Source organism: Balaenoptera physalus, assembly GCF_965194825.1.
Source record: "Balaenoptera physalus genome assembly, chromosome: 3".
Lineage (NCBI taxonomy): Eukaryota > Metazoa > Chordata > Mammalia > Artiodactyla > Balaenopteridae > Balaenoptera > Balaenoptera physalus.
The window spans coordinates 23,340,709-23,356,293 of NC_138890.1; the positions used below are offsets into that span (position 1 = coordinate 23,340,709).

Here is a 15,585-nt window from a genome sequence, read left to right on the forward strand (position 1 = left end):
CCTTCTGGTGGTTCACAGTGCGGCTGCGCGGAAGAGTGGGCGCTCTCCCGCGCGCATGCGTGCGGCGGCGGCGGCAAGGCGGACTGCAGCTCCGCAGAGTCAGCCCAGCCGGTGTCCGGGAGCTCGGCATGGCGATCCCCGCGGCGTCCATGGGGCCCTCGGCGCTGGGCCAGAGCGGTCCTGGCTCGATGGCTCCCTGGTGCTCAGTGACCAGCGGCCCGACGCGCTACGTGCTCGGGATGCAGGAGCTGTTCCGCGGCCACAGCAAGACGCGCGAGTTCCCGGCGCACAGCGCCAAGGTGCACTCGGTGGCCTGGAGCTGCGACGGGCGTCGCCTGGCCTCGGGGTCCTTCGACAAGACGGCCAGCGTCTTCCTGCTGGAGAAGGACCGGTTGGTGAGCCGCTAGGACCCGGCCCAGGCTAGGGAGAAGGGCTGTGGTAAAGCGAGGTGTGGTGGCAAGGAGAGAACGGGGGTGAGAGTGTGGAGGTGAGGAGAGGGGAGGAGGGTGAAGGGGTGTGGAGATGAGGGGCGTGTGTGATGCGAGACAGAGGAGTGTGAGGGTGAGGAGGGGGTGAACGGGCTGGGGTGGTAGGGGGTGAAGGTGGGGGTGGTGGAGAGGAGGACTGGTGGTTAGGGGAGGTGGCGGTGTGTAGGGAGTGTAGTAGTAAGGAGGTGTGAAGGTGAGCGGGGAGTGGCGGTGCGGGGATAGTGAAGACCGGGGGTGAGGAGGATGGATGGATGGGCGGTGAGGAGGGTGGTGGGGGTGTGGGAGAGTGGTAGGAGGAATTGTGTGTGGAGTGGCTAGGGGCAGTGGTGGTGGGCTCACTGTGGTGGTAAGGAAGGCCTCTCTGAAAATGATAGGGCCTCCGTGGCAATGAGCAGGTGGGTTGGGACCCCTTGGTGGCAGAGTAAGGGTAGAAAACCAGAAAGAAGGAGGAAGGCCAGGGAGAGCAAAAGAGTAAGGGCATTGATGTGGAACCCATCCTCAGAACAGTTCAGACTGATTGGGGAGGAAGGGAGGGAGGATATTGGAAAGAGTTTGGGGGAAGAGGCTTGGAAGGACTCGACTCTCTAATTACCCAAACTTTTGTTGGTCACAAGATAGCTCGGTTTAAATGAGGTTAAGAAGTTACATGGGGAGGCAGGTACATATGGGTGAAGTGACATCTGTATTCTGTTCTTTCAGGTCAAAGAAAACAATTATCGGGGGCATGGGGATAGTGTGGACCAGCTCTGTTGGCATCCAAGTAATCCTGATCTCTTTGTCACTGCATCTGGAGACAAAACCATTCGCATCTGGGATGTGAGGACTACAAAATGCATTGCCACTGTGAACACTAAAGGTGACTATTCAGAGAGTGGACAGTAGGAAGATAAGCTACTTATAGTCATGCAACAAGCATTTTTCAAGTATCTTCTCTGTGCATGACCCTGTAGGTATGGGACATCCTGAGCTGAATAAGACAGTTTCCAGCTCCAAGGATCTTAGGGTTTAGTGCAAGGAGAGAGACATATGTATAAAAAAAAAATCTAACGTAATATGACGTGGTCATCCTATAACAGAGAGGTCTACAAAATAGATACCCAGAATGGAAATGCTTAAGTCTGCCTGGGGGAGATAGGGAGGGCCTCACAGAATTTGAGCAAACTCTTAGGGTAGCCATATAGATTTAGTGGTCAGGGTGCATTGGGTGGGCAGCTGTAGCAGGGAACAGCATGTGCAAAGGAATGGAGAATTTGGGAAACTGCTGATAGGCTAGAATGGCTGATCTTGGAATAAATGGCTTTGATGGTCTGGGAGAAAGTGACCTGGAAGTTGTGCAGTACATTTACAGTGTTCTTCACCATGTATTACCTTATAAACCTTGAGGCCCTTTATTAAATTTTATTGACTAAGATGTTATTGATTATAAGATGCATCAGTATTTTATGCACCATTAGGAAAGAAAATAAAGCTTTATTTATCATATAGTCATGAGACACCGAAAATTTTGAGATGTATCCTCATGCATTCTAAGATACATTATAGGTAATAAAGTGTGAAAAAATATGCATCTTAGAATCAATAAAGTTGATGAAATTTTTAATTGATGTTTTCAATGTGGGCTACTGGACTTTGTTGGCAAGACTTGTACCTGGAGGTGGAATGATGTGGTTTCCCCAACTAGACAACTGGTGATATGTGAGTGATTTGGGTGGTATATGGATGAACAGTAAAAACTGATTGTGTATATATTTTAATGCCTACTAGAAAAAAAGAACTAGCCCATAGAATTTATCGCTAAAGTGAAGCTATTTAAGTAAAAATTTTGGGGGGGTCAATTTTAATAAAAATCTTGAATGAAGAAAAGTATAGCTGTTACATGGATAGTACAAAAATTGTGAAAATGGCATGTGAATGACTGGCGTTTGGGAAGTGCTTGTGTAAGAGAGTTAGAGGCTTTGGTGTCAAGTCTGGGTTTAGATCTTGGCTCTGTTACTTCACAGCTTTGACACTTTGGCTCATTTCTTTTCCATTTTTTCATCTAAAATGGGGTTAAAAAGTGTCCCTTAAAGAAACGTGAAAACTAAAGGGGGAAATTTGTAGATGAATGTGCTGGACTCCCCGTTGATCTGTAAGTGGTAGTTCCCTTCTGTTGACGAGGACCTTAGTGAATGAGCTCTGGCGATAGCTCTAGTTTTTCTATGATAACAAAATAAACTTCTGGAGGATTATGGGCTAACAGTATCTTGCTGATTATATGTGGGTTCCCAGGGGAGAACATCAATATCTGCTGGAGTCCCGATGGGCAGACCATTGCTGTAGGCAACAAGGATGATGTGGTGACGTTCATTGATGCCAAGACACACCGTTCCAAAGCGGAGGAGCAGTTCAAATTTGAGGTCAATGAAATCTCCTGGAACAATGACAATAACATGTTCTTCCTGACAAATGGCAATGGTTGTATCAACATACTCAGGTGAGGGGGGTTCTAGCTTAAGGGACTGTCATATTTTTGCAGTGGGTGTTGTGGTGGAAACCAAGGTGAATTAGATTTGAGTCTGTCCTGAAGGACCCAAAAGGACTAATACAGTTGACCTTTGAACAACACGGATTTGAACTGCTCAGGTCCACTTATATGTGGATTTTTTCAAGAGTAAATATTACAGTCCTACCTGATCCGGGGTTGGTTGAATCTGGGTTGTGGAACCTCGGATACGGAGGACCAACTAAGTTATATGTAGATTTTTGACTGTGCAGAGAATTGGCACCCCTAACCTTCTTGTTCAAGGTTCAACTGTAGTAATAAAGAATTCTAACCTCTCTTGAGCACCTTTGAGCTAGGCAGCTTATATTTTACTGAGTCCTCAGAGAAATCCTAGCGAGTCGATGGTGTGCTTCCCATTTCACAGATGAGGATCAGGGACTCAGAGTCACTAGTCAGCTGGTGAGCACTAGAACTGGATGCATTTGGAATTATAGCTAATTCGTACCCTTAAAGTCTCCACTTAAATATCACTTCCCCTCCAGGGAAGCCATCTTCACCCCCAAGGTGAGAAGTTTATTTTGTGTACTTCCTGTTGGAAGCATTTCTCATTCTACATTATAATTGCATGTTTACTTCTCTGTATCTTCTATTAGACTGTAAATTCCATGAAGGTAGGGACTGTATTTAACTTGTTTACTGTTGAATCCCTAGTGCCTAGCCCAGTATCTGCTACACAAAATTAGGATCTCAGTGAATATTCTCTAAATGAATGAAACTGTGGAATTGAAATTGAGATCTGTCTGATTCTGTTCTTTCTGTTATCTTGGGTGAGCAATGCAAGGCAGAGTGAAATAGGCTCTGTGTGAGAGGCTGGGAGTTTGCCGTAGAATCCCAAGGAAGGAAACTTATATTGATTGTGGGAGTTGGGGTTTGAACGAGGCAGCTTCTGAGCTTGACCTTGAAAGATTAGTTGAATTTTAAGAATCAGCAAAAGGGAACTGCACAATGGACAAAACAAGTGAGAATGAGCATGATTTATTTAGAGAGTAGTTGGTAGATCAGGGTTGCTGGGAGTGGTGGCAGATAAGGTGTCTGAAGAGAGACGTCCTGAAATGGGAAGATAGAGATGAAGTATAATTTGAGACCAGGTTATTTGGGTCTGGAATTCTATGCATAGCAACTTGAACTTTATTCTGTAGGCAGTGTTATTTTGTTTTTTGTTTTTAAGCTTTTTTATTAGAAAATAAAACATATAGAAAACCACGAAATATAAATGTATAGCTTAATGAACTATTATATGCTTAACACCTGTGTAACCCCACCAGGTCAAGACATAGTACTTTGCTGGCCACCTCAGAAGTCTTGCCATGGGCTTTGTCCTTCCTAATCAAAACTCCCTCCCCCAAAAACACTGTCTTGATTTTTATAATATTTCTTTGTAGTTTTAGCTACCAAGTGTGCATCTCTAGATACTCTAATTTTGCCCACTTAAAAAAGTTTGATATGTCTTTTAAGTCAGCTAAACTACGGAGTCCCCCTCCATCCCTTTCTTTTACTTAGAACTTAGCTGTTGAAAAAGCAGGCTGTTAACCTGTGGAGCTTGTCCCAGTCTGGGTTTTGCTGATTCCAAATGCTTATTTGTTGGAATTTAAGAGACATTTCCTCTCATCTGTTTGGTTACCCAGGAATATAGTTCATTTAGAGAAGGCAGGATAAATGCTTGATTCTTTCCCTTTGTCATTAGGTAATGAATTAGTTCTCTATCACCTCCAAAGATGATCAGCTAGGGTTTTTTAAATAAAAAAGAATCATTATGGACTCATGGATTAATTAATAGTTTTGCTAGATATAAAAATTTCAATTCATATGTTCTTGCTGGTGTATCTTAAGTATGTTACTCCATTTTCTTTTCACGTAAAGTGTTACTGTCAAAAGTCTGATGACAATCTAATTTAAAGTCCAGTAATTTTACTACCATACGTCTTCATGTTGGTTAGTCTGGGTTCATATTCTCAGGTATGTGGTGTTTCAGTATATTGTTTGACATCTTTTTATTTCAGGAAAGTTGTTTTGAAATTCCAGTCTTTGATATTTGTTCTGTTGTCTTACTTTCATTTTCTTCTTTAGTGTCTCCTCTTACCGTCTTAGTACCACAGTCCTCTCCCCCCCAGTTTGATTGCTGTCTGTCTTGTTTCTCAGCTACCCAGAGCTGAAGCCTGTGCAGTCTATCAACGCCCATCCATCCAACTGCATCTGTATCAAGTTTGACCCCATGGGGAAATACTTTGCTACAGGAAGCGCAGATGCTTTGGTCAGCCTCTGGGATGTAGATGAGTTAGTGTGTGTTCGGTGCTTTTCCAGGTAAGCAACTGTGCCAGCACTTTCCTTGTTGGATAAATTCATTTTATGTCATGTTGGGTGAAACTGGGCCCTCCTCTCACTGGGTTATTTTAATGTCTCCTCTGTCTACTCTTTTATAGGCTGGATTGGCCTGTGAGGACCCTCAGTTTTAGCCATGATGGGAAAATGCTGGCATCTGCATCGGAAGATCATTTCATTGACATTGCTGAAGTAGAGACAGGTAACTACACCCTCACTACCTTAATGAGACTCCTCTGTCTTTCATTTCTGGCCATCAGGACTTCTCCTGTCATGTGTTTTTCATCTCTGCTCATTACTACTTTGCCAGCATTAGCATAAATGGGTATTAGCATAAATGCCAGCATTAGCACCAACTCCTTAAGGCAAGTTTGTTTATTATGACTATTGTAGTCAGGTAATGGAGGGAGCAAAGAGTTAGGAAAGAAAGGGGCAGGTCTGAAAGAGAGTGATTAAAGGAAATATTTTGCATTTTATTCAGTTTTAATTCTTCCATTATAACAAAATTTTTAAAATACAGAAAGGGAGAAGAATGAATAAATGGATGGATGAAAGAATGAATGAATGATCCCACCATTTAAATACAACCTCTTTTAGCATTATGGGATATGTCTATCTTTTGCCTGTATGTGGACTTAAAAAATACATATATACATTTTATAATTTAAGAAATTATCAAAATAGATGTGATTTGTTTTAAAAAGCAACAAAACAGAACTTGAAAATAGAAAAATGAGAGGTGAGTATTCATTTTACAAAAGAATTTCTCCAGATTTATTTTTTAACGTAGCTTTATTGTTTTTGGAAATACATGATACTTTATTAAAAGAATTCAAACTGTATAGAAAACTTCAAAGAAAGTAAAAAGCTTGACATTCCACGATTTAAAGAGTGCCACTCTTGATGGCATCTTGGTGAGCATTGTCAGCCATCCAGACATGCAGCTCCTTCATGTCCCCTCGTGCTCATGTGATGCAGGCATGCTCTCCTGCTGCTCCGGGGCCCTCCCTCCTCACCTGCAGGATCTTACAGCTTCTTACATGGCGATGGCTGTTGAGCTCTACTGCTGTTTTTAATGGGGTTTAGAATTCCATTGGCTATACCAGTATATACCTAAGCTGCCCCACTCTTAGATGGCTTCTGGTCTTTACACCATTATAAATGATACTATGATGAGTATCATCTTACTTATGTAGTCATCCTTTTGGGTAAACCATTGAATTGGGATTGCTGAGTCCAAACTGCTCACATCTTGTCAGGAACCAAACTTCCTTGCAGGAGGGTTATTGCAGCATTTACTCAGCAGCAACGCATGCATGGAGTGAAAGGCTGAAAGGGAAATGGAAGGGGAGTAGCAGCCTCCAACACCATTTTTTATGTCTGTGTAACACAGAAATTTGCTCAGACATGTAGCTATAGATTGCCAGATCCTAGCATTATGAAGAGCGGTTAACTATCCCTGAAATAGATTACTTAAAAAAAAAACAACTATATACAAAGCAGAAACAGACTCACAGACATAGAAAACAATCTTATGGTTTACTAAAGGGGAATGGGAGTCGGGGGAGGGATAAATTAGGAGTACGGGATTAACAGATACAAACTACTCTATGTAAAATAAATAAGCAACAAGGATTCACTGTATACTGCAGGAAACTATATTCAATATCTTGTAATAACCTGTAATGGAAAGTGATCTGAAAAAAAAAGAAAAAAAAAAACAAAACCAAATCACTTTGCTGTACATGCTGTACACCTGAAACTAACACAGTATTGTAAATCAACTATACTTCAATAAAAAAATCTTTTTCTTTATACACATACACACACATGTATATATGCATATGTGTGTGTGTATATATATATATATATATATATATATATATATAAAAACAGCTTTATTCAAATACAATTCACATACCATATAGTTGACCAGTTTGAAGTGTATAATTCAGTGTATCATGCATTTTTAAATCAGCACTACCCTGTGAACATTTTACTACATTAATCTTAACTCTAAGGTTGAAAAAAAGTTAAGCAGGACTAAAAAAAATGGCTTTGGAAAAATTATGTTTAATTTCCACAAGTAGTAAGGAAAAAGTTTTGGAAAAAGAAATCTATTTGCAAGTCATTGTGGTTTAGTAGAAAGATCTGTGGCTTTGGAGACAGGCTGACTTCCTGTGCTGGCTCTGCTGTTTCCCTTTTTTTTTTTCCCTGCTGCTTCCTTGAGGTGTGACTTAGCTGTTCAATCACCTGTTTCTTTATAAAATGGGGTTTAAAATCATTACTTGCCTTGCTGGATTGTCATTATACTTTATTAAGATAAAGTATAATCCATCTGATTCATAAGGGGTGCTGAACAAACAGCTGCTGTTGCTGTTTTTTCAGGAAGGGTAGAATCGGGTTCAGAGCACAGGCTCTTAAGTTAACTGGCCTGCGTTCACCATCCTTCTCTGCCACCCACTGCCTCGTGACCCCTCTGCGCCTCAGTGTTCTCTGCAAAATGGGGTAGTAATTGTACTTATCCTATAGGGTTATTAAGCAGATTAAATGATTTAATGTAGGTAAGTACTTAATGAGTATGGTCTCTTATTATTAATGTATTGATTGGTTTCTCTATATTGATTTTTATAGGAGACAAGATGTGGGAGGTACAGTGTGAGTCCCCCACCTTCACCGTGGCTTGGCACCCCAAAAGGCCTCTGCTGGCATTTGCCTGTGATGACAAAGATGGCAAATATGACAGCAGTCGGGAAGCTGGAACTGTGAAACTTTTTGGGCTTCCTAATGATTCCTGATAGGAGGACCTGATGTATGGAGAAGGCCCAGGCAGAGGCTTCCATTGTATAGTTAATTTGGTCTGTTCTCTTGGAGTTGGTGGGCACCTAAAGTATTTATAAATTGGTATAAACTATACAAGTCTTTTGTCAGGCTGCCCATTCCGGTTTCCTTCGTATTTGTTATGGTAGCTGTTCCCGTTCCTTGCCCCCTGCAGGAGGGCTCTGCAGTGATGACACCAGCATACCTTGTCCTGTGGGGACCTCCTGTCTTTCTGCTTTTGGGGATATGGTGGACTTTGTTGGGCTTGCTTCTGCTTGCCACCTCGTTTGAAGGGGTGGGTGAGGAAGGGTGAGATGGGGATGGAGATTTTTTATAATAAAAAAGAAATACATTTACTGTTGAGAATTGAGCATTTAATAAAACTGACTTTTTAATTATGGGACTTCTAGGACTTTAAAAATTATGGTAACATTATCATTATTATTTTCTTATGTTTTTTAAAAAATTTAATTTTATTTAATTTTTTATACAGCAGGTTCTTACTAGTTATCCATTTTATACATATTAGTGTATACATGTCAGTCCCAATCTCCACTTCATCACAGGACCACCCCCCGCCACTTTCCCCCCTTGGTGTCCATACGTTTGTTCTCTACATCTGTGTCTCAATTTCTACCCTGCAAACTGGTTCATCTGTACCATTTTTCTAGGTTCCACATATATGCATTAATATACGATATTTGTTTTTCTCTTTCTGACTTACTTCACTCTGTATGACAGTCTCTAGATCCATCCAGGTCTCTACAAATCACCCAATTTCATTCCTTTTTATGGCTGAGTAATATTCCATTGTATATATGTACCACATCTTCTTTATCCATTCGTCTGTCGATGGGCATTTAGGTTGCTTCCATGTCCTGGCTATTGTAAATAGTGCTGCAATGAACATTGGGGTGCATGTGTCTTTTTGAATTATGGTTTTCTCTGGCTATATGCCCAGTAGTGAGATTACTGGGTTGTATGATAATTCTATTTTTAGTTTTTTAAGGAACCTCCATACTGTTCTCCATAGTGGCTGTATCCATTTACATTCCCACCAACAGTGCAAGAGGGTTCCCTTTTCTCCACACCCTCTCCAGCATTTGTGGTTTTTAGATTTTCGGATGATGCCCATTCTAACTGGTGTGAGGTGATACCTCACTGTAGTTTTGATTTGCATTTCTCCAGTAATTAGTGATGTTGAGCAGCTTTTCATGTGCTTCTTGGCCATCTGTATATCTTCTTTGGAGAAATGTCTGTTTAGGTCTTCTGCCCATTTTTGGATTGGGTTGTTTGTTTTTTTAGTATTGAGCTGCATGGGCTGTTTATATATTTTGGAGATTAATCCTTTGTCCGTTGATTCGTTTGCAAATATTTTCTCCCATTCTGAGAGTTGTCTTTTCGTCTTGTTTGTAGTTTCCTTTGCTTTGCAAAAGCTTTGAAGTTTCATTAGGTCCCATTTGTTTATTTTTGTTTTTATTTCCATTACTCTAGGAGGTGGATCAAAAAAGATCTTGCTGTGATTTATGTCAAAGAGAGTTCTTCCTATGTTTTCCTCTAAGAGTTTTATAGTGTCCGGTCTTACATTTAGGTCTCGAATCCATTTTGAGTGTATTTTTGTGTATGGTGTTAGGGAGTGTTCTAATTTCATTCTTTTACGTGTAGCTGTCCAGTTTTCCCAGCGCCACTTATTGAAGAGACTGTCTTTTCTCCATTGTATATCCTTGCCTCCTTTGTCATAGATTAGTTGACCATAGGTGCGTGGGTTTATCTCTGGGCTTTCTATCCTGTTCCATTGATCTATATTTCTGTTTTTGTGCCACTACCATATTGTCTTGATTACTGTAGCTTTGTAGTATAGTCTGAAGTCAGGGAGTCTGATTCCTCCAGCTCCGTTTTTTTCCCTCAAGACCGCTTTAGCTATTCGGGGTCTTTTGTGTCTCCATACAGATTTTAAGATTTTTTGTTCTAGTTCTGTAAAAAATGCCATTGGTAATTTGATAGGGATTGCATTGAATCTGTAGATTGCTTTGTGTAGTATAGTCATTTTCACAATATTGATTCTTCCAATCCAAGAACATGGTATATCTCTCCAGCTGTTGGTGTCATCTTTAATTTCTTTCATCAGTGTCTTACAGTTTTCTGCATACAGATCTTTTTTCTCCTTAGGTAGGTTTATTCCTAGGTATTTTATTCTTTTTGTTGTAATGGTGAATGGAAGTGTTTCCTTAATTTCTCTTTCAGAATTTTCATCATTAGTGTATAGGAATGCAAGAGATTTCTGTGCATTAATTTTGTAAAGTTTAACAAAATCATTGATTAGCTCTAGTAGTTTTCTGGTGGCATATTTAGGATGCTCTATGTATAGTATCATGTCATCTGCAAACAGTGACAGTTGTTTTACTTCTTCTTTTCCAATTTGTATTCCTTTTTTTTTTTGAATTTTATTTTATTTATATTTTTATACAGCAGGTTCTTATTAGTCATCAATTTTATACGCATCAGTGTATGCATGTCAATCCCAATCGCCCAATTCATCACACCACCACCACCACACCCCCGCAAATTTGTATTCCTTTTATTTCTTTTTCTTCTCTGACTGCCATGGCTAGGACTTTCAAAACTATGTTGTATAATAGTGGTGAAAGTGGACATCCTTGTCTTGTTCCTGATCTTAGAGGAAATGCTTTCAGTTTTTCACCATTGAGAATGTTTGCTGTAGGCTTGTCGTATATGGCCTTTATTATGTTGAGGTAGGTTCCCTCTATGCCCACTTTCTGGAGAGTTTTTATCATAAATGGGTGTTGAATTTTGTCAAAAGCTTTTTCTGCATCTATTGAGATGATCATACGGTTTTTCTTCTTCAATTTGTTAATATGGTGTATCACACTGATTGATTTGCGTATATTGAAGAATCCTTGCATCCCTGGGATAATGGTGTATCAAATCCCACTTGATCATGGTGTATGATCCTTTTAATGTGTTGTTGGATTCTGTTTGCTAGTATTTTGTTGAGGATTTTTGCATCTATATTCATCAGTGATATTGGTCTGTAATTTTCTTTTTTTGTAGTGTCTTTTTCTGGTTTTGGTATCAGGGTGATGGTGGCCTCAGAATGAGTTTGGGAGTGTTCCTTCCTCTGCAATTTTTTGGAAGAGTTTGAGAAGGATGGGTGTTAGCTCTTCTCTAAATGTTTGATAGAATTCACCTGTGAAGCCATGTGGTCCTGGACTTTTGTTTGTTGGAAGATTTTTAATCACAGTTTCAATTTCATTACTTGTGATTGGTCTGTTCATATTTTCTATTTCTTCCTGGTTCAGTCTTGGAAGGTTATACCTTTCTAAGAATTTGTCCAGTTCTTCCAGGTTGTCCATTTTGTTGACATAGAGTTGCTTGTAGTAGTCTCTTAGGATGTTTTGTATTTCTGCGGTGTCTGTTGGAACTTCTCCTTTTTCATTTCTAATTTTATTGATTTGAGTCCTCTCCCTCTTTTTCTTGATGAGTCTGGCTAATGGATTATCAGTTTTGTTTATCTTCTCAAAGAACCAGCTTTTAGTTTTATTGATCTTTGCTATTGTTTTCTTTGTTTCTATTTCATTTATTTCTGCTCTGATCTTTATGATTTCTTTCCTTCTACTAACTTTGGGCTTTGTTTGTTCTTCGTCCTCTAGTTCTTTTAGGTGTAAAGTTAGATTGTTTATTTGAGGTGTTTGTTGTTTCTTGAGGTAGGCTTGTATAGCTATAAACTTCCTTCTTAGAACTGCTTTTGCTGCATCCCATAGGTTTTGGATTGTTGTGTTTTCATTGTCATTTGTCTCTAGGTATATTTTGATTTCCTCTTTGATTTCTTCAGTGATCTCTTAGCTATTTAGTAACGTATTGTTTAGCCTCCATGTGTTTGTGTTTGTTATGTTTTTTTCCGTGTAATTGATTTCTAATCTCATAGCATTGTGGTCAGAAAAGATGCTTGATATGATTTCAATTTTCTTAAATTTACTGAGGCTTGATTTGTGACCCAAGATGTGATCTGTCCTGGAGAATGTTGCGTGCACACTTGAGAAGAAAGTGTAATCTGCTGTTCTTGGGTGGAATGTCCTATAAATATCAATTAAACCTATCTGGTCTGTTGTGTCATTTTAAGGTTGTGTTTCCTTATTAATTTTCTGTTTGGATGATCTGTCCATTGGTGTAATTGAGGTGTTAAAGTTCCCCACTGTTATCGTGTTACTGTCGATTTCCTCTTTTATAGCTGTTAGCAGTTTCCTTATGTATTGAGGTGCTCCTATGTTGGGTGCATATATATTTATAATTGTTATATCTTCTTCTTGGATTGATCCCTTGTTCATTATGTAGTGTCTTTCCTTGTCTCTTGTAACATTCTTTATTTTAAAGTCTATTTTATCTGATATGAGTATTGCTACTTCAGCTTTCTTTTTGTTTGCATTTGCGTGGAATATCTTTTTCCATCCCCTCACTTTCAGTCTGTATGTGTCCCTAGGTCTGAAGTGGGTCTCTTGTAGACAGCATATATATGGGTCTTGTTTTTGTATCCATTCAGCGAGCCTGTGTCTTTTGGTTGGAGCATTTAATCCATTCACGTTTAAGGTAATTATCGATACGTATGTTCCTATGACCATTTTCTTAATTGTTTTGAGTTTGTTTTTGTAGGTCCTTTTCTTCTCTTGTGTTTCCCACTTAGAGAAGTTCCTTTAGCATTTGTTGTAGAGCTGGTTTGGTGGTGCTGAATTCTCTAGCTTTTGCTTGTCTGTAAAGCTTTTGATTTCTCCATCGAATCTGAATGAGATCATTGCCAGGTAGAGTAATCTTGGTTGTAGGTTCTTCCCTTTCATCACTTTAAATATGTCATGCCACTCCCTTCTGGCTTGTAGAGTTTCTGCTGAGAAATCAGCTGTTAACCTTATGGGAGTTCCCTTGTATGTTATTTGTCGTTTTTCCCTTGCTGCTTTCAATAATTTTTCTTTGTCTTTAATTTTTGCCAGTTTGATTACTATGCGTCTTGGCATGTTTCTCCTTGGGTTTATCCTGTATGGGACTCTCTGCGCTTTCTGGACTTGGGTGGCTATTTCCTTTCCCATGTTAGGGAAGTTTTCGACTATAATGTCTTCAAATATTTTCTTGGATCCTTTATCTCTTCTCCTTCTGGAACCCCTATAATGCGAATGTTGTTGCATTTAATATTGTCCCAGAGGTCTCTTAGGCTGTCTTCATTTCTTTTCATTCTTTTTTCTTTAGTCTGTTCCGCAGCAGTGAATTCCATCATTCTGTCTTCCAGGTCACTTATCCGTTCTTCTGCCTCAGTTATTCTGCTATTGATTCCTTCTAGTATAGTTTTCATTTCAGTTATTGTATTGGTCATCTCTGTTTGTTTGTTCTTTAATTCTTCTAGGTCTTTGTTAAACATTCTTGCCTCTTCTCGATCTTTGCCTCCATTCTTTTTCCGAGGTCCTGGATCATCTTCATATCATTATTCTGAGTTCTTTTTCTGGAGGGTTGCCTATCTCCACTTCATTTAGTTGTTTTTCTGGGGTTTTCTTTTGTTCCTTCATCTGGTACATAGCCCTCTGCCTTTTCATATTGTCTTATCTTTCTGTGAATGTGGTTTTTGTTCCATAGGCTGCATGATTGTAGTTCTTCTTGCTTCTGCTGTCTGCCCTCTGGTGGATCTTTCTTATGTTATTATAAGGAGGTGTTGTAGTTCTGCATTTTAAAAAAAATTTCAGATAGAATTTAAAGGTTGTAATTCTATCATTTAATGTCCTAACCAAGAACTCTGTGAAATGCAGCATGAAATGCATGGACAGTAGCACTTTGATGACTCTAAGTCATCAGTTGTTTATGTTACATGTGCCTGGCCTCATTCTACAAAGATTTGTAGGCCACAACTTTATAATAAACATTGAGAAAAGTAGTAAAATATAAATAAATACAAAATCAGGATAGGACATATAAATTGGAATAGGAAGTCAAGATGGGGAATTAAAATAGAAATATGCAAACAATAAGGACCTAATTGAATGACTGAACTAAAATTCTGGCTCTGTACTCCCTAGTGGCTAAGTGGAGAAGGGGCTAAGTCAGGTAATTCTTATTAAAATAAGCACATGGCAGCTCCTCAGGGAAGGCAAAGCTTTTATTAGCTCTGACCTCCAAAAGAAATGGCTCATATAGGGGGTTGTTACCTGTGAGCAATATCTTAATTTCATTGTATTTTAATGTATTTCGGCATTAAAAAGGAAAAACCAAATCAAAATATACCTCAGTAACTGATATTTGTAGAAAATTTTGGAAAAAGCAGTTCAGCAGAAAGAGCTCATATTCCTAACACCAGGAGGTAATCATTTTTGTGCTAATAAGCATTTTTGTGTTTACCTTTCTAGGAATTTTCCTGTGCTCTTATTTTTATATAAAAACATGTTTATCTTTATAGAAGTCTTCAATGGTAGACAAATCAAGTATGACAAGATAGGGACTTCCCTGGCAGTCCAGTGGTTAAGACTTCTTCCAATGTAGGGGGTGTGGGTTTGATCCCTGGTCTGGGAGCCAAGATCCCACATGCCTCAGGGCCAAAAAACCAAAACATAAAAAAAACAGAAGCAATACTGTAACAAATTCAATAAAGACTTTAAAAATGGTCCACATCAAAAAAAAAAAAAAAAAAGTATGACTAGATAAAGCATACAAGGTACTCAGCACCATGTTTGGCAGTATATAAAACACTAACTCAGTAGGTGTTTTTAATTATTAGATATTCCCTGTGTGTTTGGTACTATAATGAGCACTTCACTCAATTTTTGCAATAGCCTTCTGAGGTTGGGTATTATTACCATTTTACTACCTCAGGGAGTAAAACTCAGTGTTACTCATTAAGTGACCATATTGAGATCTAGGTTTGCTTAAAGGCCCATATGCCTTCAATTGCAATGGCTATTCTATTTCCGTTTGCCCTTCCCATTTTACAGATGAGTAAACCTTGGCTCTAAGCAGTTAACTCTTGGCCCAGGTTAGTGAGTGATCGATTGAGCCCCATCAGCAGGCTCAGTAGTGTTTCCTGCAGCCCAGAACAGCCTCTGCTTCCACCTTCCCTGTAGAATGGTCTTTTTAGTTGCAAACCAACTTGCCACCTCATTATGTAAGAAGTTCAGTGTTGTTCATGTCACTGGGAGTAAACTTTAGCGCATTGTTTCTTGTTTTTGCAATTATCTGTTATTCCTGTGGTTGCTGCTGTGTTTCTCTGTGTATCCCCACTTAGCGCTGGAACCACGTGATACGGGTTTGGTCTAGATCCTTGGTATTTGATCAGTTCTCTCTTCCACCCATGTGGAATTTTCCCTCTGGGTTTGTGTAAAGTAATGATCCACTCAACTTACCACCTGTACACGAAAAGGTTTGATGCTT

At 39.5% G+C, this 15,585-nt stretch overlaps 1 protein-coding gene across 1 annotated transcript; it reads left to right on the forward strand.

Annotated features, from left to right (window-relative positions):
- The first annotated feature begins 48 nt into the window (after nt 1-48).
- Nucleotides 49-8,572, forward strand: THOC3 (THO complex subunit 3). Its single transcript, XM_082456525.1, has 6 exons — nt 49-395; nt 1,188-1,344; nt 2,757-2,961; nt 5,170-5,331; nt 5,451-5,551; nt 7,984-8,572. Exons 1-6 carry the CDS (start codon nt 129-131, stop codon nt 8,145-8,147), a joined length of 1,056 nt encoding a protein of 351 aa, XP_082312651.1. The 5' UTR covers nt 49-128; the 3' UTR covers nt 8,148-8,572.
- Nucleotides 8,573-15,585: the final 7,013 nt, after the last annotated feature.